The sequence below is a fragment of the Equus caballus genome, chromosome 8 (genome assembly GCF_041296265.1).
Source record: "Equus caballus isolate H_3958 breed thoroughbred chromosome 8, TB-T2T, whole genome shotgun sequence".
NCBI classification, from domain to species: domain Eukaryota; kingdom Metazoa; phylum Chordata; class Mammalia; order Perissodactyla; family Equidae; genus Equus; species Equus caballus.
Window position 1 is genome coordinate 43,102,285 of NC_091691.1, and position 24,081 is coordinate 43,126,365.

Sequence of the window (24,081 nt, forward strand, 5' to 3'; positions counted from 1 at the left end):
CTGGGATTATAAAAGAAGCAAGGAGTGTAAAATAATATACAAAGTGAATGGTTAACTTGACCATATAATTAAAGCAAGATGTTCAAAAGATCATACTTCATATATATTGTGTATATACTTTTGTTTCCCCCCAAAACATGCATACCTGTTGATTTGGCTATTTTACGTAAGAATTTTTTTTTTTTCTGTAACTGGTTCTCTGTCTTTATATGTTTTTTTCATTTTTTTTCTTTTTTGAGGAAGATCAGCCCTGACCTAACATCCGCTGCCAATCCTCCTCTTTTTGCTGAGGAATACTGGCCCTGAGCTAACATCCATGCCCTTCTTCCTCTACTTTTTATGTGGGATGCCTAAAACAGCATGAGTTGCCAGGCAGTGCCATGTCTGCACCCAGGATCTGAACCGGCAAACCCTGGGCTGCTGAGAACGTGCCAACTTAACTGCTGTGCCACCGGGCTGGCCCTTATATGTTTTTTTCTAATGTTCTCTCATTTCTATCTCCTTCTTCTCGTTTCAGTTCCAAATCTTTATTTGTTAGAAAGTATTTTAGGACACAAATTTGAAGCACAGGATAAAATCATTTCACTTTTTAGGACTTAAGATAAGGCTGTTTCTTTTCCTCTGGCTGCATTAGGCAGATCTGTTTGTTTTCATCTCCTGCAGCCTTCCTAATGCCTCTAGTTGTTTGCCGTTTCGCTTCAAGCCTTTGTCTTAGATAGTTTTCTAATATTCAACAAAATTGGAAACTTTATCTGGCAGAGTTGGAGAATTTTCTGAATCTGGGCTCCATACTATAAGTATTTTAAAGTTTAAAAAGACATACTTATTGTTTATTTAAATAAAGATAGCCTTTATAATGGTTGCCTTTGATTTTAGCCTTCTCCCTTTAAAAAAAAATAATAACTTAAGACTGATTGTTTTAAAAACCATTTAAAATTGCTTTTGAGGGGCTGGCCCTGTGGCTGTGTGGTTAAGTTCGTGTGCTCTGCTTCGGCGGCCCAGGGTTTCGCTGGTTCTGATCCTGGGCGCAGACATGGCACCACTCATCAAGCCACGCTGAGGCGGTGCCCCGCATGCCACAACTAGAAGGATGCACAGCTAAAATATACAACTATGTACCGGGGGGCTTTGGGGAGAAAAGGAAAAATAACACCTTAAAAAAATTACTTTTCGGTTAACTAGAAGTGTGCAGTTACTGTTTCTCATTGAGACATATTTTTGAGTTTATCTTCTGTCTACAAATTGACAGGTATTCATTTTATTGTCTAAGTTACTCTGCATAATATCTTACTGACTTTTCTTCAGTCAAGAGGAAAAGTGGCTATAATCTTTCTTTTCCTCCCTGTTTAAAAAAAATGAGGTTATACTGGTTTAGGACTAATTTAATTCAGGCAGGAGTGGATCACCTTTCTGGGTTCTTTGTTTCACAATTTTATGCTGTTTGGGTGTAGAACCAACGCTTGAGAATTTTGTATCTAGAGCATTTGACACAGCGTTCATAATAAACACTTAACAAATATGTGAGTGAATGAAATGAGTAAATGAATTAGCCTAATTGAGGTGAAGCAAGAGCACAGTTGTCATTGGGTGTAGCGTCTTCAGATGTGGAGAATTTTACAGTTGCTTCTAAAATGAATTTGAAGATTGACACTGGTGTGAAGACCACTGGAAAATCCTGATCTTTTCAGTAATGTGGTAAGAGCATACTATAAGAATATAATTGTGGACTTATTTCATGAATTGAAACTTTCAAATTACTTTTTATTTGATAGAAATAATACATGTTGATGTAGAAATTTTGTAAAACGTGGTAAGGAGTGAAAAAGAAAATAAAATTCACTGTCGGGCCGGCCTGGTGGCACAGCGGTTAAGTTCGCACATTCTGCTTCGGTGGCCCTGGGGTTCTCTGCATCGGGTCCCGGGTGCGGACATGGCACCGCTTGGCAAGCCATGCTGTGGTAGGCGTCCCACATGTAAAGTAGAGGAAGATGGGCACGGATGTTAGCTCAGGGCCAGTCTTCCTCAGCAAAAAGAGGAGGATTTGCAGCAGTTAGCTCGGGGCTAATCTTCCTCACAAAAAAACCCAAAAAAACAAAAAAACTCACTGTCTATCACTTAGAGAAAAGTACTGTCAGTCACCTGGTATAGTTATTTACACAGACTTCAAGATATTCTTAAAATACAATTGAGGTTACGTATGTTCAGTTTTGAATTCTGCTTTTTTTAATCCGTGTGTGAATCCAATTAAAAATTTTTTTTCTGCTTTTGGTTTTTAAATCTTACAGGCCCCTTCACAGATGTAGTCACTACAAATCTTAAGTTGCGAAATCCATCGGATAGAAAAGTGTGTTTCAAAGTGAAGACTACAGCACCTCGCCGGTACTGTGTGAGGCCCAACAGTGGAATTATTGATCCAGGGTTGACTGTGACTGTTTCAGGTAACAAGTCATGTGCTGAATTTATACAATTTTGAATTTTTACCTTTTATGGTTATGTTTAATTTGGTTTTTAATAGAGTCTCATCTGGAGGGAGAGAAATAGTTTTTAAGTTTTTCTGGCTTTGCCTTTAATGATGTCCTTTTGTGGTCTTACTGCATGCAAATTGTTGCAGAAAATTTTTCACCTTTATCTTGTGGCGGAGGTGTATGTGGTCAATTTGAAATTTTATATCCTTTATTACTACAGCTCATTACCACATTCTCTGTCTTTATTATTTTATCTTTGAAATACTGCATCATTTTTGAAATGATCATTCTCATTCAGATCTCTAGCTGTTGTTACATACTGCATGCAGCTATGGAAGTATTAATGTAGATCTTTTGCTTAAAAATTTACAGTGCCTCTTTTTTGCCTGTTGTATCACGTTAGATGAGTCTTTCTGCCTTTTACTATAAATGCCAACAGCGTCCTGTACTTGAAAACTTTAGTTTCATTGCTCCCTTTTGTGTTTACTTATAGTCCAAGGAGTATGCTTGGTTTCTTCCATATATGGATTGCTTACTCCTGCTCTGGAGTCCGTGCTAGTGCCATAGTTAGTGCCTTCTGTAAACTGTTCCTTTCTTCCCTCACACTTCCCTAGACAGTGCTCCATGACAGTGTCATCTGATAGAACTGAGAAATAGGAAGCAAATGTGAGAACATACTTTATGGGAGAGCTTCTCAGGCTCACCCAGAGACCATTTACTGTTGCCTTCTAGCAAGTAGTTGTGCCTCCCGCTGTGTGTCATGATAACATGGGGAGCAGGAACACACATGGGCCTCCCCCAGATCAGAGTCTCTGGGGGCCTGGCCTAGATATGTATAACTAAAAAACAACAAAACATGCCTGGGTGATCCTGCTAAGTATTCCTCAGATATAATAATAATAATAATAATTCTGTATCAGTTTTCTGGTTTTCAAGTCCACAGCAGATTAAAATTGGCAAATTACATGAAAAGTGTTTAGAAGTGGATCCTGACTGCAAAGGCAATAAAGGTCAGAGTTCTTGGTGACACTGAATCCTCCCTCAGTAGGTTTAGGCAAAACCTTAGAGCTAGAAGGCCCTAGAAAAGATGTTTTTAGTGAGTCTTGTGGTATGGTGGCCTGGGAGGAATGCTTTTGTGTATGTGTGTGTCCAAGTTGTCAGTTCATGGGAAGGATGGATGGGAAATGAGAAGATGAAGCAGTGAGTACATGCATTCTGAAAGCTGCTCTCTAAATCTTCAAGTCTTTAGCTAAATTGGAGGAAGATAGAATTATTTCTCTCCACGTGGTTAAAATTAGTTTTTGATGCAGTTATATCCCTAGAAATCCATAAAACTATTCAGAATGACTTTCCCTTGAGGGTTCTAGATTGCTCAAGTTTTGGTGTATTAATGTTTCTTAAGAAAATGTATACTTTTCAAAGCACTTAATCCCACATAAACCCCTTGTATTGAGCACCTGGGTTATTAAAAACTTCAGACACACTAGTTACTGTTTGCACATCATGCCCTCAGATTCCTCTCCTTGGGTTAGAACTTAGCTCTTCAGCTTTCAGTGTGGCACCTGCCTTCCATATGAGGAGTCACTCAGGCTGCCCTCCTCCAGCACCTTTCCCTGACTGGCTGACTGTGCTATACACTCAGTTCTTTTTTCCCTCTCTCCCTTTAGCGCTTTGTTTTGTGAATTTGCTCTTACAATTTGTATGTATTTATATATGTATTTTAAGATTGTCTTTCTCTTGTTATATGGTCTGCAACCTTAGAGTATAACTCAAAGTCACAACCCTGTTTTAAGTTTTTTTAGTCCAGGTCTTAGTGATTAGCCTACAGTGATTACTCAGTGAAGGGCGTTAATGGAAATTTATTCTGCTTTCTCTGGATTCTCAGGCATTTTTCCTGTACATTTTCTGCTGCTATGTATTTGGCCCTTAAAATTTTTTTCTTTAATTGTGATGGGAGTGGATGGACTTCTCACACATATGTTAGAAATAAGACTTTCTTATATAATTGATATTTCCTACATTTGCTTAATTGCATTTGTTCTTTTGAAAGTGTTGATACATATACACACAGACAGACATATATCTTTAAAATAGTCTAAATATTAATGGGACTAATTTCCACAATACCATATACCATAATTTTATAAAATACCATATTTTGTAAGTTGTTGATTCGTTGTTTGTAGTCTCTTAGTAGATTTGTACATAATTTAGCATGACTTGTGACACATGGAGCCTCTAAAAACCCTCTTGCAGGCTACTGAAAATTATAAATGCTTAGAAAATAATTTGAATATAATTATTAGGATGCTAGAAAAATTCTAGAAATCATGAGGCTGTCTATGGTTTCCTTTCATGCTTTTTCTTAAAATCAGATTTTAACTAATTGATAAACTTCTTGAATGGTTTATTTAAAACTTTTTGAAAAATTATATTTAGAACACTAATATATGGTAGTGAATTTTTAAGTTAACTTAGAATTTCTCCTTTAAATAATCCAGATTTCTAATTTTAAGAGGTACCATCACTAAGTACTAAAATGAAGCCTAAATTTATAACTAGTTTTAATAGTTAATTTACTACATTTAATTTGAGTTTACAGGCATTATAATAGTGTTAGCAAAGTTTTGAAAATTTTCCCAAACTTAAGTTTAAAGGGGACAATCATAGGTTATTATTTATGTTTTAAATAGCCATTTGTTTATTTTGTGGGTCATTAAAGACTTGACAAATCAGAAAAGTAGACAATTGAAAAATAACTGGAAACCATAAAGTTGCTTCTGGATCTTTAATGTAAATAATCCAGTGTTAAGTTTCTGAACCCTCCCTGGTTTCCTTTAAATTTGCATATTAGTCAGTGAGATAATAGGAATGATAAGAAGCAAACAAATGCGGAAGACCAAGTAATGTGTCCTTTCTTCTTCTTTAGTAATGCTACAGCCTTTTGACTATGATCCCAACGAAAAGAGTAAACACAAGTTCATGGTACAGACAATTTTTGCTCCACCAAACACTTCAGATATGGAAGCTGTGGTAAGTATGGAAGTTGAACAGAATTATTTTGGGGAATGTTGTTTAAACTGTGGGCTTTGTGTAGTTCTCAAGTGAGAAACCTGCTTTTTAAAATAAAAAAAAAATCTGTAAATCTCTTCATTACAGATAATCCTGACAATTTCAAGAATGAAAGAATTTGGAGATAGTATTTCTTAGAAACAGTTTAGAAATGCTACTACAGTGATGTGTCGCTTAATGATGGGGACATGTTCTGAGAAATTTGTCATTAGGCAGTTTCGTTGTCGTGCACACATCACAGGGTGTACTTACACAACCCTAGAAAGTATAGCCTACTACACACCTAGGCTGTATGGTTCTAATCTTATGGGACCACTGTTGTATATGTGGCCTGTTGTTGACCCAGGTGCGGGTATGAGGCCCACGACTGTACTGAGAAGAATGTCCTGTGATCTCTAGAGATGTTAGTGAGATTTTAACAGATAGTGATAGTAGCTTTTAGGGCTGTATACAAAGTTCCGTGGCATTGCCATGTAATGATGCAGGGTGATCAGTACCGATGCAGCAGTGCATCCTGGCTGAGCCAAAGACCCTACTCCTGCCCCAGGCAGCCGCACTATTCCTTAGTTATGCCTTGAGGTGAAACCTGTTTGTCCCCGTCATACCTTCTGTGTCTTATGTTTGCTTTTGTTTGTTTTTAGTGGAAAGAGGCAAAACCTGATGAATTAATGGATTCTAAATTGAGATGTGTATTTGAAATGCCCAATGAAAATGATAAATTGGTAAGTAGGAAAATATAAGAAAACTGGTAGCTGTTGAACTCAGTTACTTTCAGATTAATTTTGCCTTTGTCTGTTTTTGGCCTTTGTGGGAGGTGTGAAATGGCTATCCACTTGATTAGACTCAGTGCTTTATTTACGTTTTAAAAAAACTTGAACTCTCTTTTTATATAACATTTGTTTGTTCAAGAAGAAAAATACTTTTAGATACAAGCTGCATGATGGAGAAGAATCATTTAATTCTACCAAATTTTTGCCACTTAAACCACTTCGGTTTTTTTTAGAATGAGACGTGTGTATACATAAATATAACCAAATAACAAGACATAAGCCGCTTTTTGGCAAGTGTATACCAGAAGTCTGGGGATAAAAGATTTAGTTTCCATAGACAAGCAGTTTCTTCCAAGTTTGACTATTCCCAGGTATTTTGCTCATTATGGATTTTGGTCAAAGTCCATCTGATTTTATTCCTTAATAATTTTTATGTTGCTTTTTGATTAGTATGTGGCAAACCCAGTGTGGGGGACTGAGGGCTATATGTGTGTAGTTTACAAGTAGTCTGTGATTGTAGAATGGGTCGTGGGTACTTTGCCCATTGCTCTTCTGAAAGGCACATTTGAATCTTTTTCTGTGGTTTGTAGGGGGGACTTGAAAGGTAAGTAGGCTTTTTTTTCCCCTGACTTAATATGTAAAATAATATGGACAAAATAGAATTGTTTGACACAATTAGGTTACCATCTGACATGACTCTTGCCTTGATCTGGAGGCCATTTACCTTTTTGAAAAGTAAACTTGCAGATTAAATACATGGGCTCAATTATGTGTTACTCTTTCAGGATGAGCTGAAATGAGAAAGTCCCTGATTGGTAATTGGATGTTGGCCAAATTATTTATTGTGTTTTTTAATGCGTTTTAAAAGAGATTTCGAGATAGTTGCCAAAAACAAAAAATGTGAATACCTATGTTCTTGAAAAGTGAGGGTTCAGTGGCATGTTTATGCTCCCCCTTTGGAGTTTTCTTTCTCTTTTGCCTAGGCTGCCAGGAAACTAATAGCTTGTATAGCTCTTACTATTGGAACCAAGAAAACGTAACAGCACATTGTCTAGGTTGACTAATTTTATTTTATTTTTTTCCAGTTTTTTGACGTATAATTGACGTACAGCTCTATGTAAGTTTAAGGTGTACAGCATAATGACTTGGCTTACATATATAGTGAAATGATTACCACAGTAAGTTTAGTTAATATCTATTGTGTCATATAGATACAAAAACAGGAAAAACAATGTTTTTTTCCTTGTGATGAGAAGTCTTAGGATTTACTGTCTTAACAGCTTTTAGATATACCATATAGCAGTGTTAACATGATAGTCATGCTGTACATTACATGCCCCGTACTTATTTATCCTATAACTAGAACTTCGTTCCTTTTGACCACCTTCATCCGTTTCATCCATCCTCCACCTCTGGTAACCACAAATCTGATCTCTTTTTCTATGAGTTTTGTTTTTGTTTTTAGATTCCACGTATGATTGAGATCATACAGTATTTGTCTTTCTCTCTCTGCCTTATTTAATTTAGCATAATTTAGCTCCATCTGTGTTGTTGCAAATGGCAGGATTTCCTTCTTTTTTATGGCTGAACAATATTCCAATGTACATATCTACCACAGTTTCTTTGTCCATTCATCTGTTGACGGACACTTAGGTTGTTTCCATGTCTTGGCTATTGTAAATCATGCTGCAGTGAACATGGAGGCACGTGTGTTTTTGACAGTGTTTTCGTTTCCTTTGGATATATTCCAAGAAATAGAATTGGGTGGAATAAGGGTTGACTTACTTTAAAAACACATTTGGATATTTTCTCACTTAGAATTTTATGTCATTTTTTACACTTATTTAGTAAACGTAGAGCTGACTCTTTCATTTGGGCTTCTGTTATGCTCTTGTTAGCAAACAATTTGAAATTATAGTCTGAAAAGTGCTGAAGCCAGTATTTGATATTGCTCATTAAGAGTGTCTCTCATTGCTTTGGAAACCAAATCAGAAGTTGACAGAAATGGTATGGCTGTGACAGTTGAGCCTAGCCCATTTTAGCACCTCTTAGAGGAGAGTAGCAGGTTCTGCATATTAGTGTAGCCCATAGTAATCCAAGAAAGTGGTTTTGGATCTGCTAAAGGGCTTGATGAAACACTGGATCGAGTTCCCAGAGTCCCACACTGTGAAGCACCAGCGGTAGTTTGGCCCTGGAACCTTTTCAGAGCAGGTGTTACAGTAACGCAGAGTCTGTACCATAATTTCAAAGTCCTCCAGAGAATAGCTGACTCTGAGCCCCGACGGCCTAGCTGCAGCATGCATTTCCACTAGTTGAACTCCTTGGATTTGTGGTGTAGTTATTACTGACCAGTTAAGTTGTAGGGAATATTTGCTAAAGATAGTGATTTTAACATTTTATTTTGAAAAACTTTAAACACTTAGAAAAGTGGACAGTACAGTGAATCCCTGTGAACCCATGACCAGCTTTACCAATGACCAGTTTATGGTTAATCTTACTTCATCTAAAGCCCACCACTTCCCATCTCATGTATTGTTTCAAGGCAAATCCCAGACATCATAATTTCATCTGTAGCTATTTTAGTGTATCAAAGATAAGGACTTCAAAAAAAGGGAAAAAAAGAGTTTAATGATGATAAAACTATTTTTAAGCCTTTAAAAGCCTAATATATCAAACTATCCAGGCGGCATCCAAATTTTTGTCACAAGGGTCATTTAAAAATTCTTTTGCAGTTTGTTTGAATTGAGATCAGAATAAATTCCACATTCTGCGATTGGATGATGTTTCTTAAATCTCTTAATCTGTAGATTTCCTCCCTGTTTTTTCCTTGCAAATTATTAAGGAAAATGGGTTTGTCCTGTAGCGTTTTCCCCACAGACTAGATTTTGCTGGTTGTATCCGTGTGGAGTCATTTAACTTCTGTCTTAGTGTAGCCTAGAATTGGATCTAGGGACTTGATTAAATTTTTATTTGTTTTTGCTGGTGGGGGAGAGGCAAGCCTGCTTTTGTAGGTGGTGATATATTCTCTCAAGGAGGCACATAACATCTGGTTGGGTATTTTTTGTGAAGTTAGCACCCATTGGTGTGCAGTGTGTAGATGAGTGATTCTCAACCAGGGGTGATTTTTCCCCCAAGGGGACATTTGTTAAGGGAGACATTTTTTGGTTGTCACAACTGGGAGGCAGGGATGTTGGAGGCATCTAATGGGTAGAGGCTGGGGATGCTGCTCAGCTTCCTACAATGCGTGGGGAAGCCTCTACAGCAGAGTTATCCAGCCCAAAATGTCAGTGAAGTAGAAATTGAGGAAATAAGGTTTAGGTTCATTAATCCATTAAGGGTTGCATTATGGTGATATTCTGTCATTCCTACTTCGTTGTATTAGTTAGAATACCTGTGTAGAGAGAAATTTGGGCTCATCTAATATTTGATTCTTCATTCAATGGTAGAGTTTATAAAGGCAGGGTAAATGCCTGTCTTTCTTTTCAGTTATAGGCTTTCAAAAAATGAGTTTGTCTCAGGTGTCCCTCTGATATGACAGACAGTTGGTCAACCTCCCTCCCTCCTTCCTCTCCTCCTCCTCTCTCCCCCTGTCTTCGACGTGTTATAAACTCACGGACTGAAACATATGTGTGTTTTAACTCCTTGCACTTAGCATTATTGGTGCTCAGATTGGTAGGTAGGAGCCTCTGCAAGGTTATTCCTGAGTCCTTTTATCTTAGTAATCTTTGGTCATTTTCTTGATGTCTGATATGGCAAGATATTACCAGGCCCAGTCCTGGAATCAGCCATTTCTTAAGAAGCGCTGGGTCTGTGGGAGATGGTATCTCCAGCCACAACCTAGACAGTCGAGTAAGATAGTGATTTTTAGTTTTGTCAGAATTTCTATCAAACCATTCTTTTGGCCAAGATTAGAATGGAGATCTGACTGTCACTTGAAGGCACTTCTTCAAATGGTAAAGTTTTAATAGTAAAATGATGTCCAACAACACACAAGGTGATTTGCGTCCTTTCATTTCTTATGAGAGTGATTGCATTTTATGATTGGGAAATGTTCTTGAAGATCTCGAATAATTCAAAATGTGTAAAATCCACCAGTGACCTTGAGAAGAATGGGCAGGTACTCTGAACCAGCTGAAGTGCTGCTTTGATATAGCAACTTACATGGCTTGCTAGCTTTGCCATTATTTAAGTGTTTGGAATTCATGTTTCAAGTTTTGCACACACAGTGAGACTTCTGGTGTTTCAATATATCAGTATCTCAAATTTATATAATTCAAAGGAGTAAAAAAAATGGTATCTACTATACACAACCTAGAGGGGACCTTAAAATTAATGGGTATGTTAAAAAGATGGGCTGAAACACAGCTGTGTTTTTATAAGGCAGTATTTCCCAAAGTGTTTTGAGTTGGAAGGTTCTTTGGTCAACTGAGTTTGGAGAAATGCTACAAATACTGTATCTACCAATAAACACGTTGCATATTAAAGGCCCTGAATAAAGGAAATATGTTTAACCCAGCACTTCTTATTTAAACATAAATAACTTCTCATGAAATATCTAGTGTTCTGTAAAATACATTTCTGGAAACACTGACTGTGACTGCTTAAACTCATTCTGGTGCTGCTACTAACCTGCGGATTCTACAAGAAAATCTTACTGAGAAATGGATTTAAATTGAATGCAACCTGGCGCAGACCCAGTTCCATCTGAGTTGTTGATCATGTGACTTTGTCAAGTCATTATTTTAATGTTGCATCCCTTTATAGAAAATGTGAAACCTCAAAGTGACCAAATCCAGGGGTGTTATAATAGTATAAAACATATAATAAAGCTTTTGTTTGTTTATTGTAATAAGGGTGAAACTCTTTATATATATATATATATATATATATATATATATACATAAATACATAACGTGTAAAACACTTTTATAATACTTCATTCGTGTGATAATAAGACCCTGTTGATAATTGCATTTTGACATCTCCAGTTCAGTATTGTCTGTAGATGAAGTTGATAAAATTGCTTAAAAACCATAGTATCTTTGACATTGGTTTCTTTCTAGCATCCATAGATAAAATTACAAAATTACTTAACATCCTTTTTCTGTATGTTTATCTTCAGTTTAGCATGAAACTTGTCTTTTAGGAAATATGGGCTTTATTGAATACTGTTATGCCTAGGTAGAGTTTGTTAGTTTACTACAGATACATTGATAAAATGCTGTATGAGGCTGAATCCTGACTTAAACAAATTGATTAAAGATGACACTCCCTTATTCAAGGAAAATACATTTCTAAATATGCAAGATTACTGAAAATGTTATGAATACTATGTTGGTAATAAATATTTTTAAAAGTACAGAGTACGAAATATATTTCTTAGTTTATAGTTATGATTGCTGTATAGTGATTTCTTTGATATCGTTTGACCCTTTATTCTCTTTTTAGTTTATTTGTTAAATAATATGTTGTAGAAAGTATGTTATCTTAAGCAAAATTCAGTTTAGTTTTTAACTAAATTGCTGGTGACAACTTGAGATTTAACAGACGGCGCTCTCAGGATGGCGCCTGTACTTCGTATTCAGCCTCACTCGGTGTTGAGAGCAATGGAGAAGTCCAGGTGTAGTTAGTGGTCCCTTGTACATTTACTTTAAAGAGTTGATCATCAGGATTTGTGCTGTTTAGTAGTCAACTTGAGAAGAATTTAGTTAGTATCCAAAGCACATAGGTACCACAGGTAGCCATCATAGTGGTTGATATTTTCTTCTCAGAGTTAGAGTAGGTAGCAGGTCTTGGACTTGGCAATGTTGATTCGGTGTTTCTTAAATTAACCACCCCATCCCATTCTCTCACTGCTGCTCCCAGCCCCTCACCCACCTTCCCGTACCCCCCCAAAAGTAGAAAGGCATTTAATTTAAGTATACATTATGTATTATACCCCACCTGTTTGAGGATTGGATCTTTTTAGGTATGCTATTAGTTCTTGGGCATTTACATGTTCTAAAAACAGTGGAAAAGGATATGTTATTATTTTGTTGATTTCTCTAGGTTTTTTGGGACCTTGATACTGAATACATAAATAAGAAAATGATTCAAGTTTTGTTGTCATCGTGTAGGGTAAGAAAGGTGTGCCAGCTTTAGATGTATAGTGATTGAGTCCATGTTTTTTTATTTTCATAGTTTAAAGAAGTCGTTGCTTTGTGACAAAACAATTCTAATTTATTTGAACCATCGTGAGAGTCTGGGTTTCCTTTTGGGAAATAGCTCTCTGATTTGGATTATAGATGGAATGACCTAGGAATCCAGGAACCCTTTTACTTTAGAATAAATGGAAGTATTATTAGTAATTTTTCCTGGACAACAGGCATTAACTTAATGTCCTTTAAGGACACTAAAATTTGTGGTCACCCTAGTCCTAGGGAAGAGCAGGTCTTTGACTGGATATATTTCAGTCAGTTAATGGCCAGTAGAGTCTTCAGTTGAGTTGTATTCAGTGCTAATACTGAGAGCCATTTAGCGTGTTCCCTGGGTGGTTGATAGCTGGAGGCAGATCATACTAAAGCATTGACTCTTTTGTGTTTTACCATTATAAAAATGAATTGTTAGCTCTCTTTTAGTTATTATCAACACTGTATTAAGAAGTCTAGTGTCCAATTAGCGGTAGTGTTTTTTTAGGATTGAATGTGGGTTTAACTTATTTATGTTTTATCACCTATTCAGTTCTTTGTGTTCAATTAAAATTTTTTTTTGGTTTATTTTGAGGCCTCCAACTCTACTTGACATTTTCCAGATTTCTTAAATGTATTGCATTTCATTTATGCCCTCCATCCAACATCTGGTAATGACATATTTTCTAGAAAAATTACTTACTTGTCTTAATGAAGACTGATGGGCTATCAAGAGTAGGAGATTTCAGGGTGCTACATATAAAGACGTTTTATGATTAAGAATACATTATTTTCGGAGCCGGCCCATTGGTTGAGTTTGCTCACTCCACTTTAGCGGCCTAGAGTTTCGCCAGTTTGGATCCTGGGGGCAGACATGACACTGCTCATCAAGCCATGCTGAGGCGGCATCCCACACGGCACAACCAGCAGGACCTGCAGCTGGAACATACAACTACTTACTGGGGGGCTTTGGGGAGAAGAAGAAGGGAAAAAAAAAAGATTGGCAACAGATGTTAGCTCAGGTGCCAATCTTTAAAAAAACAAAAGAAAAAAGAATAGGCAGCCGGCCCAGTGGCACAGCAGTTAAGTGCGCACGTTCCGTTTCGGCGGCCCGGGATTTACCGGTTCGCATCTGGGGTGTGGACTTGGCACCGCTTGGCAAAAGCTATACTGTGGTAGGCGTCCCACGTATAAAGTAGAGGAAGATGGGCATGGATGTTAGCTCAGGGCCGGTCTTCCTCAGCAAAAAGAGGAGGATTGGCAGTAGTTAGCTCAGGGCTAATCTTCCTCAAAAAAAAAAAAAAAAACGTTATTTTCTGTTGAGACAACACACATTGGGGATGGAGTTCTCTTAGTTATATACAATGACCTCGATATCAGTAAGTATTATTTCAGTCTCTTCCAACCTTTTTGTAAAATATTATTTTTATTTGTGTTAAAGGAATTTACAGGAATTTACCTGTATTTAGGAACTTGAGAAGATAGATTAAGTACAGGAGAGGTTTATAAATCATGGCATCTTTTGAGCTTCAAGGGGGAAAAATTCATTTAACTTAAAAATCGTTCAGATTGTTATCAAAGGTGAGAAAATATGAAGTGCTTGTTTGCAGATATTGGCAAGTATTGATTAGTAACAAATTAAGAACTACAAAGTTAGAAGGTATTCATTTTAGGACAATGTAAGACTAGCATAAATTTAATAAGGTTTATACATTTAATTAGTGAACGTAATGCAAGCTGATCATAGCTAATTTTGTTTGGGAAATAATATAGAAAGCTAGTCGGAAACTTGTACTTTTTTGCTTTAATATAGCTATTATTGACCAGTATTATGTCTTATGCGTAACACATTTTTGTAAAATAAAATGTGAATGTATAGAGCCTAATGATGTCTGTGTTAGTCATTTCCCAGTACCATGCAGGAGAGATCAGAGTTTGGTGCGAATCTGAGACTGTGTTTCCCCTGCCATCTCAGGGTATAACTCCACCAGGGACTGCTCCGGCTGTCACTTCAGTGAGCAGCATCAACAACACAGTTGCAACACCTGCCAGTTATAACATGAAGAATGATCCCAGGGGACTCACTGTGTTCAAACAGGAGAAACAGAAGGTTTGTTTTAGGGAGCTAACAGCCATAGGAGTCTACTAGTGTTACTGGTTATGTTAATGTAGTTACCTAGTACATATGTGAGTGTATTCTGTGAAGTAGATAGAATTGAAATTTTCACCGATGTTTAAAATTACAGTAGAACCACAAATCACTTAAAAATGATACACATGTAACTATTCTCTGTTCTAAAGAAACCAATTCTACACTTAAAATCTCAGCAGTGAGCAGGACAAATATAAGTGTGAACATTATTGTAAGTGTGAACATTATTATGAAGTTGGTATAATTTTTCCTGTCACTGAGATTTTGGGAGCATTCTCTCAAAAGAGAGTTAGGAGCTTGCTTGAATAGACCTGCGAGCATAGCAGCGAACGGAGGAGCTGGCAGACGTTGCTCTCCAGGCAAGTATTTGTGTTTATATATCAAAAAAGGTAAACGAAACTGCTATTTTGTGTTTTGTTATCAAACACAAATAATAGTGACCCTCTAACTGTCATTGTTAGTTGTTTACGGTGCCCCAGGGTAGGAGAATTGGTGGTTAAAGCTCTGAAGATCTTCGGTCATAGTTGAACTTGCTCAAGTACAATGACACTGCATCAGTAAGACACTGGTGGCTTTCTGGTGGTGTAAGGTTTGCTGTGTGATTCCTTTACCATTTCTTGCTCACTGGAAACTTCAGGAACCCCACAGTCTGAACCAGCTTGCTTATACTTTGATTTGGCTTTCTAGAGAATATGTATACTAAGGCTTAAAATCTGACCCTTTTTCTAAATGTCTGATACTTTTTTGATTTGTGATTTTAGTTAATCACTTCTGGGAATCATCCTAGAGAAGCAGAGTAAATTGGTTGTTCAGGGAAAAAATATATCTTTGGTAAACTTGTTATTCAGATATACTCTCTTACTTCTCAGGTTAAGGCTTTAAATTATGCCTGTGACGATTACATGCCTCAGCTCTTAACTTTAGCCTTTTAACTCACTTTATATACGTTTACGTGCCTTACTCATAATAGTCCCAAGAACGGAGCTCCATGTGTACATTCCTTAGCTCCTTTGTCCTTCCCAAAGCTGTATTGCAAAACCCTGGTTTGTCTTATATTTTACCTTTGCCCTTCTATATCCAGTCCCTAGCTCTCTCTTTTTCTAATTATCCCCAGTAGGAATAAGTTAGAATATTGGAATTGACATTCTGAAGGTTGTTAAAAAGAAATAGAGAAGTAAATTGAACTCGTAGATGGAGAGGATTACTGCAGATAGGCTGAATAACATGAAACAATGGAAAATGAACAAGGTGTGGCATATCATGTCTTACTGATATCGTGGCCTTGACCTTTCAGTTTACTCTTGAGTTGCAGTTTGAAGTACAATGTTAATATAATGTTACTCTTCATCAGTTTCCTACCAGTCACAGTCTAGTTTGCCTGTTTCATGGTTCTCAGAACAACCAGTCTCCTCTTTCTGGACCAGTCTGAAGAAACTCTCCAGGAACGAGCTGTTTTCCTGGAGCCAAACCTCACAAATGGAGCTCCTGAATGCAAGCATAGACTAAAGTCACGGCGAGCCTTAGTGTTCCCATCAGGCTCTTCAGATTGTTGGTACATGAATGACTCAGCAGCCCCCCTTAATCCTCGACTAAGTTAGGTTATATATGCTTATACTTTAAATATACAAAAATAAATTAGATTTCTTTGCATCTGCTATGTATGTTGACTGGTTTGTAGGGGGCCTAAATAGTATGTGGTATAACCATCCTCCGAGTAACTCGTTTCACACTTACTTGGCTCACTTTTGAAATGTGTTCAAACTTCACTGTATCTTTTGCATTCTAGTCTTAGGTTTAGGCTCCACAAATTGGTTATGACCTTTCTTCTTTTTGTTATAAAAGCAGTATAACAACATTAAGAAAAATTTTAATAAAAAAGAAAAATCTAATTCTGTCACCATAAGAAGATACTCATTGACATGTTAAAAAATCCCAGAGTGGGAAGCTACCCATCAAATGTCCAACAAGAGTGAAATGTTTAAGTAATTTTGGTAAGGCACAGAATAGGATATTTAATGACATATTGTGTCATTTAAAATGATAAAAGACGTACATATAAATTAAAGAAAGATAAAAACATTACATGTATGCTGGTTTTATAAAATGTGCATATGAAGAAGCATTGGAAGATAATATATAAATAATAGTTGTGTTGGGTTGATGAGATAATGGAGGTAATTTCCTCTCCTCCCCTTTCATAATTCTAGATTTTCTGGAATTTTGAGAATTTATTTAAAAAATAAGCCATTTGTGGACAGTTTGATCCTCATTTTAATTTTTTTCACTTGTTGGCCTCATGTATCTTCTCTTAATTTCTTAGTCAGCTTTCTGGTATGAGTATGATATTTTTTCCCAATTCTTAACAAAAGCCTAAAGAGTCCTTCTCAGTTGCCATGTAGTTGACTGTTGACTTCGTCTTTACAGAGCAAGCCAGTGTGCTGCCCTCATTTTCAGAATTTGGGCTTGGTCTAGGTTGGAGTTTGAGCACACTTGAAAAATCATTTTGAAGTGAGTTCTAATTATTATTAAGGAAAAGAATAGGAAAGAATATTGATGAAGAGCAAAATATGTCTGACACAGATTTTTAATAATAGCTTTGGGATTGGTTGGGGACAGGGGAGGATAAGGTGAAGAACCAGAAAGCCAGCAAGAGGAAAACTCAGAGAAGGAGGCTGAAGTAGGCTTCGTAGAAACCCTTCACAACCGGGAAGCTTCTGAAGAAAAATGGAAAAGTCTGAATGTTGACAGGTCTGATATGTGGTGTTGCACATTGGAGCCTCTTTATAACATTATTTTTACATGAATTCAGGCATAGTGATCAAATCACACCCCTTTCGTAAGAAATAATAGTTCTTCCCCTTGAACAGTTTACTTACACTTAATATAAATTTGGGAGCTGACATGGTGTAATATGTGTGTAATCTATAATTACGTTTTATTAATGAGTACTGTGCAGTGCCATAACGTTGAATTTGGAAATCTTGTTAGAAGTTTATATCTGAATAAAGTAAAGCAGTTTTTATCTTTTTATCTAGAAAGTTAAATTTTTAGCCAGTAAAACTCAATTAAAAAGATGGCTTGGGGGGCTGGCCCCGTGGCATAGCGGTCAAGTTTGCACACTGCTTCGGTGGCCCAGGGTTCATAGTTTCAGATCCCGGGAGCAGACTTAGCACTGCTCGCCCAGCCAAGCTGTGGGGGCGTCCTACGTAAAATAGAGGAAGATTGGCACGGATGTTAGCTCAGCAACAGTCTTCCTCACAAAAAGAAAAAAAAGAGAGAAAAAGATGACTTGTTGCGCTAATACTGCTACGGTGCATGTGATGGTGTAAGTGATGATAGGATGAGGGATTCTGAAGCAGTTTAGACCACAGGCTTGGGAATACTTAGGCATTTTCCTTGGTATTTATCTCCATGCCTTTGTCACTAGTTTCAAATTGGTAAGTGTTGGTAAGAATTAAAATTTGGGGGCTTGTAGTTTTAAAAGTGTTAAGTACTGCTGTGATTCTGTATTGAATTTCATGAATTAAGACAAAGTGTTACTGATAATTTGAAAGAATCATTTATGTTTGAGTTTAAGATCATGGAATTAACTTCCTTTCCTCCTATTTTTGCCATATTATGTTTGTTCATTATCTTTCCTTCACTGTTTATATCCTTCAATTATTTTTTCCCATTAATAGAAGTTAGGTTGTCTTTTAAATGTTTTTGTTAGGTAGTGTCCTAATTTTATTGGAATTATTATGATAATATTCCCCCCGCCTCCCCAAAACCTCATTTGAATTGCAGAACCAGAGCACTGAAAATGACCTTATTTGGATCTTGGTTGGCATCAGACATTCAGCATAGATACTTTCTTTGAATAACTGCTGTTGGCCAAAGTGCTGGGTTTAGGGGTAAATACAAAGAGAAATGCCTCTTGCTCTCCAGCCTTTGAAGTGTTGTAGGAAAGACCATCAAACGTACATTATTATGATAGATGATAAGTGCTATGGTGGAGGTAAGTGCGGAGGTTATGGGAGCAGAGGGAGTGGGCTGCTATATCTAACTGCTGACATTTACTCATTTAGTATTTGGTGTTTAAAAAAATTCTTATTAATGAAATTGAAAATTGTCAAAACTTTTCATTTAAATAGTTTTTTGGAAAAGAAGGGTGTGGAGTTTAAATTTTTGTTTGTTTAAAACCTGTAAGGAGATTTGGCAGTCAAAAAATTCCCACTGTCTTGTTGATACAGAATGATATAGAGCCTAGCAAAGCTGTTCCGGTGAATGCATCTAAACAAGATGGACCCATGCCCAAACCGCATAGTGTTTCACTCAACGATACTGAAACAAGGAAACTCATGGAAGAGTGTAAAAGACTTCAGGGAGAAATGATGAAGCTGTCAGAAGAAAATCGACACCTGAGAGTGAGTTTGAAAATAAGTTGATTTAAATGAAGGCATAGGATATGTGAATATTATTAGGCCATTTTCTCCATTGGTTTTAAAATTGATCCTTATCTTTCTCCTTTCCCCCAGTTTGATGATATCCTTGCCTTTGCTCCCTACTTCAGCCTTTTTTCACAGTTTTACTATGGCTTCTCACTGCCTGCAAGTTCCTTTCCTAGTAGATGTCCTAGTTATTTGTGATCTGGCCTGTGGCATTGCCGGCTTCGTCTTGTTTGTACCATCCTTCACATTTTGTGTCCAAGTCATATAAACTGTGTGGAGTGGTGCTGTCCCATTTAGTAGTCACTAGCCCTTTGAGGCCATTGAGCACTGAAATGTGGTTGGTTGAATTAGGATGTGCTGTGAGGGCAGCTGCCCTGGTGGCGCAGTGGTTAAGTTTGCGTGCTCTGCTGCAGCACCCGGGCTTCATAGGTTAGGGTCCCAGGCACCGATGCAGCACTGCTTGTCCAGCCATGCCGTGGTGGTGTCCCACATAAAACAGAGGAAGACTGGCACAGATGTTAGTTCAGGGGCAATCTTGCTCAAGCAAAAAGAAGAGGATTGACAACAGATATTAGCTCAGGGCCAGTCTTCCTCACACACACACACAAAAGTGTGCTGTGAGTGTAAAATACACACTGATGTCATAAATTAGTACAAAAAAAGTAAAATATCTTTTTTGTATTGTTACATATTGAAATAATATTTTGTTTACATTGGATTGAATAAAATATAGTATTAAAATTAGTTTTAAGTTTCTTTTCACCTTTTTAGTGTGCTATTAGAAAATTTAAAATTACATCTGTGGCTCACATTTGAAGCTCACGTTGTGTTTGTATTGGACAACCCTGGGCTAGAGCATCCTGAAGAAGCCTCTTTTTTATCACTCCTCTTTTGTTTTAGCTTAAGCTTTTCCCTCTGACTGAAAAGGCCTGAAACCCTGCCCCTGCCCTCACAGCATGTACATACACGCACATTTGTACTCTTTTTCATCTTTTTGTTCTTGTCATCTTTTCAGTGTAACTTTTTCTAGGATTCTCTCTCCCTTAAAGAAAAGAAAGATTGTTTTGGAATGCTGTCTCCTTTGTTTCCGTGTTACCTCTTACATCTTACTGCTTCTGTTTGTTGGAGCTCTTTCTCCCTCTATTGGGCAGTAGTTTCTTTGGGGGCAAGGACTGTGTTCATCTTTGCATTCATATATTTGAATGAATAAACGGATGGTCTGGTGAATGAGGACTAATTTGAATGTGTGGAGTTTATTAATCATTTGCCTTTGATAAGTACTTACTTATTTCAAGACCTGAATACCTTTAAATTGCTTTTTTAGGCTTCGTTAGAAGCTTTTCGTATCCAAGTAGATACAAAAATGTATAATAAGCTACATTATGGGACTTAATCTGTATTTCATTTTTCTATCTGTTCAGTGAATATAGGAACTACACTGAATCAAAAGCATGTATCTCGAATTGATCTGTGCTGAAGTAATTTTCTGGCTCTCTCTTCATGTTCCATGGTACCCTTCCCAGGGGCCCCCTGCACCCAGTACCTGGCTGGTGGAAAGATTATGTCCAGTTCACACCCACACCCCCTGGATGTTTAAGGATGCTTTTTTTTGTTACTTTTACTTTATCTACCATGATTTCCACAGTTCTGTTCTTTGATGAGAGATGTACTCCTTAGCACGCTCAGTAGATTCGGTCATCTCTTGGTAGGGAGGGCAGAAGTGGAAACAGTAGGAATGGCATAGGTAGGGTTGGACAACAGGAAGAGTCAGCGGGGAGATAGGTGAGTGAGACTTGATTCCTGGTCTGTGTTCTTTATGGGCTGTGCTGTAGGCACTGTTTTTTGAAAAAGCATTCTGCTGTTTAAAAGATAAAACAGAAGAACCTTGAAGACTCCTGGCTTATAAATCAATTTTGGCCCCTTAACATTTCATACATAAGGCCCATCATAGTTGCCATCTCAAGCGTGTCTGATCTCTCTCCATTTTTATTCCTCTAGCCCTGTGGTTCTTAATCCAGACTGTGTATCTTGCTCTCCTAGTGAGCTTTTTAAAATACCCGTGTCTAACCCTCCCCAGACCTAGTGAATTAGACTCAGCAGGAGTATTTTTTTTACAGTTCTTGCTGGGATTGAGAATCCTTGCTCTCTCCACATAGGACTTCATTAGCATAAGACCAAACCCACAAACCCTCAAAAATCTAGTAATGCAAACAAAACCATATGACATCAGGTGGGCTCTTTGAGTTGGTATTAGGAAGCAACTAAAGGAATCGGTGTGAGAAAATAAAAATAGCTTGCACTGAGGAAGTAAAAATGCGCCCTGTCATTCATCTAGTGGGATGATGGACACAGGTAAAGCCAGCTACCTAGGAAACGGGTATCAGTATTTTCCCCAGGGTCACACTGCAGCTGGTAAACTGTCACAACAACCTCCTTCTTTGAGTGACTACGCTTTCTTGCTGAGAAACCTTGTCCCCTAAACTCATAGAGTGTCAGAATCTTTGCTGTGTGAAACCCGTACATGTCAGAATGAGGCCTCCCGCTCTTGTTGGGAGGCTCTCAGTCACTTTGGCGTGGAGCAGCGGCCTCCCTCTCCAGTCCAGGTGCAGCGCTTCAGGTGGGGTTTCTGTGTACAACCCTCCACAGCAGTTGTAATTTGTAGTTTCCCAAGAAACGATCCTGTGTCTACTTAGCAGTCCAGCCCCAGTGCTGGCCCTTTTACACACAGCCCTCCTGCCTTACACTGAGCATGCACTAGGACAGCTGCATCTGATGAAGCAACACTGGGCCTCCTTGGAAATAAATAAGTGCCCGGAACTCTTCTTGAATTATATTAATTTTAGTGGGTTTTTCCTTCTGTGTAAATATAGCCATGTCTGTTTTTCAGTTTCTTTGGAGTATATTTTCAGCTCCAGTTTTTAAAGCTAGCATTATTGAGGTATAATTTATATTCCATAAAGACACAGAGGATACAATTCACTGATTTTTAGTAAATTTATAGAATTGTGCAGCCATCACTAGCATCCAGTTTTAGCATCTTCCCATCACCCTAAGGGAGTTTTCTTACGCCACTTAGCACTTACTCCCTGTTCCCGTCCCCAGCCAGATGCGTGCTGACCTGCTTTCTGTCTGCAGATTTGTAGCTCAGTAGTCTTACTATATACATATCTGTTTTTAAAACCTCTTTTTGTGTGTATGTTTTTTTCTAGGATGAAGGCTTAAGGCTCAGAAAGGTAGCACATTCGGATAAACCTGGATCCACCTCAGCTGCTTCCTTCAGAGATAATGTCACCAGTCCTCTTCCTTCACTTCTGGTTGTGATTGCAGCCATTTTCATTGGATTCTTTCTAGGGAAATTCATCTTGTAGATTGAAGCATGCAGAGTGCTATTTCTTTTTTTTTCTCTTGACCAGAAAAAGATTTGTTTACCTACCATTTCATTGGTAGTATGGCCCACGGTGACCATTTTTTTTGTGTGTACAGCGTCATTTAGGCTTTGCCTTTAATGATCTCTTATGGTTAGAAAACACAATAAAAAGAAACTGTTCGGCTACTGGACAAATTGTATATTACCAGATCATCACTAGCAGATGTCAGTTGCACATTCAGTCCTTTATGAAATTCATAAATAAAGATTTGTTCTTTCTTTGTGGTTTTAATAAGAGTTCGAGAATTGTTCAGAGTCTTGTAAATGTTATTTTAATAATCCCTTTAAATTTTATCTGTTGCTGTTACCTCTTGAAATATGATTTATTTAGATTGCTAATCCCACTCATTCAGGAAATGCCAAGAGGTATTCTGTGGGGAAATGGTGCCTCTTACAGTGTAAATTTTCTCCTTTACCTTTGCTAATATCATGGCAGAATTTTTCTTATCCCTTGTGAGGCGGTTGTTGACTGAGTTTTTCATCCTTACAATCCTGTCCCATGGTATTTAACATAAAAAAATAATAAAACTGTTAACAGATTCTTGCTCGATAGCTTGTTTGTGTCTGTCGTGTCATTAGATGGGTACCAGAGCGTGCACGGTGTGGTAATGTGAAATTTATGATGCCTCATTTTATCTTGCATTGAAACCCTTTTGGATATTATAGTATTTGTAGTTAAAAGTCGTCCTCTTAAGGAAAGGAATTGATACCATTTTAAGCTACTTTTGGGCTTTTGGAAGATCATAATCAGTTTGTCTTCAAGATAATATAAAATGAGCAAATACCGTGAGAACAAAACTGCTGGAACTTCAGTCAGCTTATAGGTATGCCTTCTGGCTCTGCTGCATTTAATTTACCCCATTCTTAGCAGGTTCTTTTAGTGTCTTCTCAAAGATGACTGCTTCTTGGTTCTAGTCAAGTGCTTTTTAACCAGCCTAATAATGCCTTTGATTTTGTAACGTTTCATAATAATAGTTAAAAGTAGGTGTTTTTTCCTGCCCAACTTGGTGTTCAAAGTAAATTTCCATTATGGAAATTTGGTGTTACTGTGCAAGCCTTGGGAATTTTCTTTGTGAAAAATGACTTTATGCTTTGTAAACCTGTTAAGTGTGAAACAAATTTTCAGTATAAATGTGCATTATAGGGTCTGATAGTTTCCTGTACTTAGTCTTATGTTTTCATTTATCTCACTTGTACTAGCACAGAAAATTTTGGAACCAGAGAAAATCTGTTGTTTTTCTACTCAGTACACTCTAATCCAAGTGAGTTTTGATTCCTGAAACTAGGTGTTGGTTTTGTCAAAGACGACACACTTCCTTGTGAAAGGGAATTGGACTTGGGGCTCGATGTGGCACAGTGAAGTATGCTGGGCCCAGGTCTGTGTGCACATTTTCTAAACGAGCGACATAATGTAAAGTCCTTTGGTTGCCTTTTCGTTTCAGGTGTGTTTTGAATTTGTCAGATCACATGGATTGTATCATTGTGCTCTAAGCTATCTTTTATAAAACCTCTTGCTTGTTTGCAAAAGTTCCTAAAAACAAACACAAGTAATGCTGTCCATTACTAGCATGCTACTGCGGGTAGTGTTTCCATTCTGT

The 24,081-nt window shown here is 37.5% G+C and overlaps 1 protein-coding gene across 2 annotated transcripts in view; it reads left to right on the forward strand.

Moving 5' to 3' along the window:
* Positions 1–23,035, forward strand: part of VAPA (VAMP associated protein A) — a 40,044-nt gene extending 17,009 nt beyond the window's left edge. The window contains exons 2-7 of one of the 2 annotated variants that reach the window (XM_023647467.2): positions 2,286–2,438; positions 5,395–5,498; positions 6,179–6,259; positions 14,450–14,584; positions 18,859–19,032; positions 22,266–23,035. In XM_023647467.2, the coding sequence (XP_023503235.1) occupies positions 2,286–2,438; positions 5,395–5,498; positions 6,179–6,259; positions 14,450–14,584; positions 18,859–19,032; positions 22,266–22,424 (806 nt within the window). In that variant the 3' untranslated portion in view covers positions 22,425–23,035. The remainder of the gene's footprint in view (positions 1–2,285; positions 2,439–5,394; positions 5,499–6,178; positions 6,260–14,449; positions 14,585–18,858; positions 19,033–22,265) is intronic. The other variant, XM_023647468.2, reaches the window with a different exon arrangement.
* Positions 23,036–24,081: the final 1,046 nt, after the last annotated feature.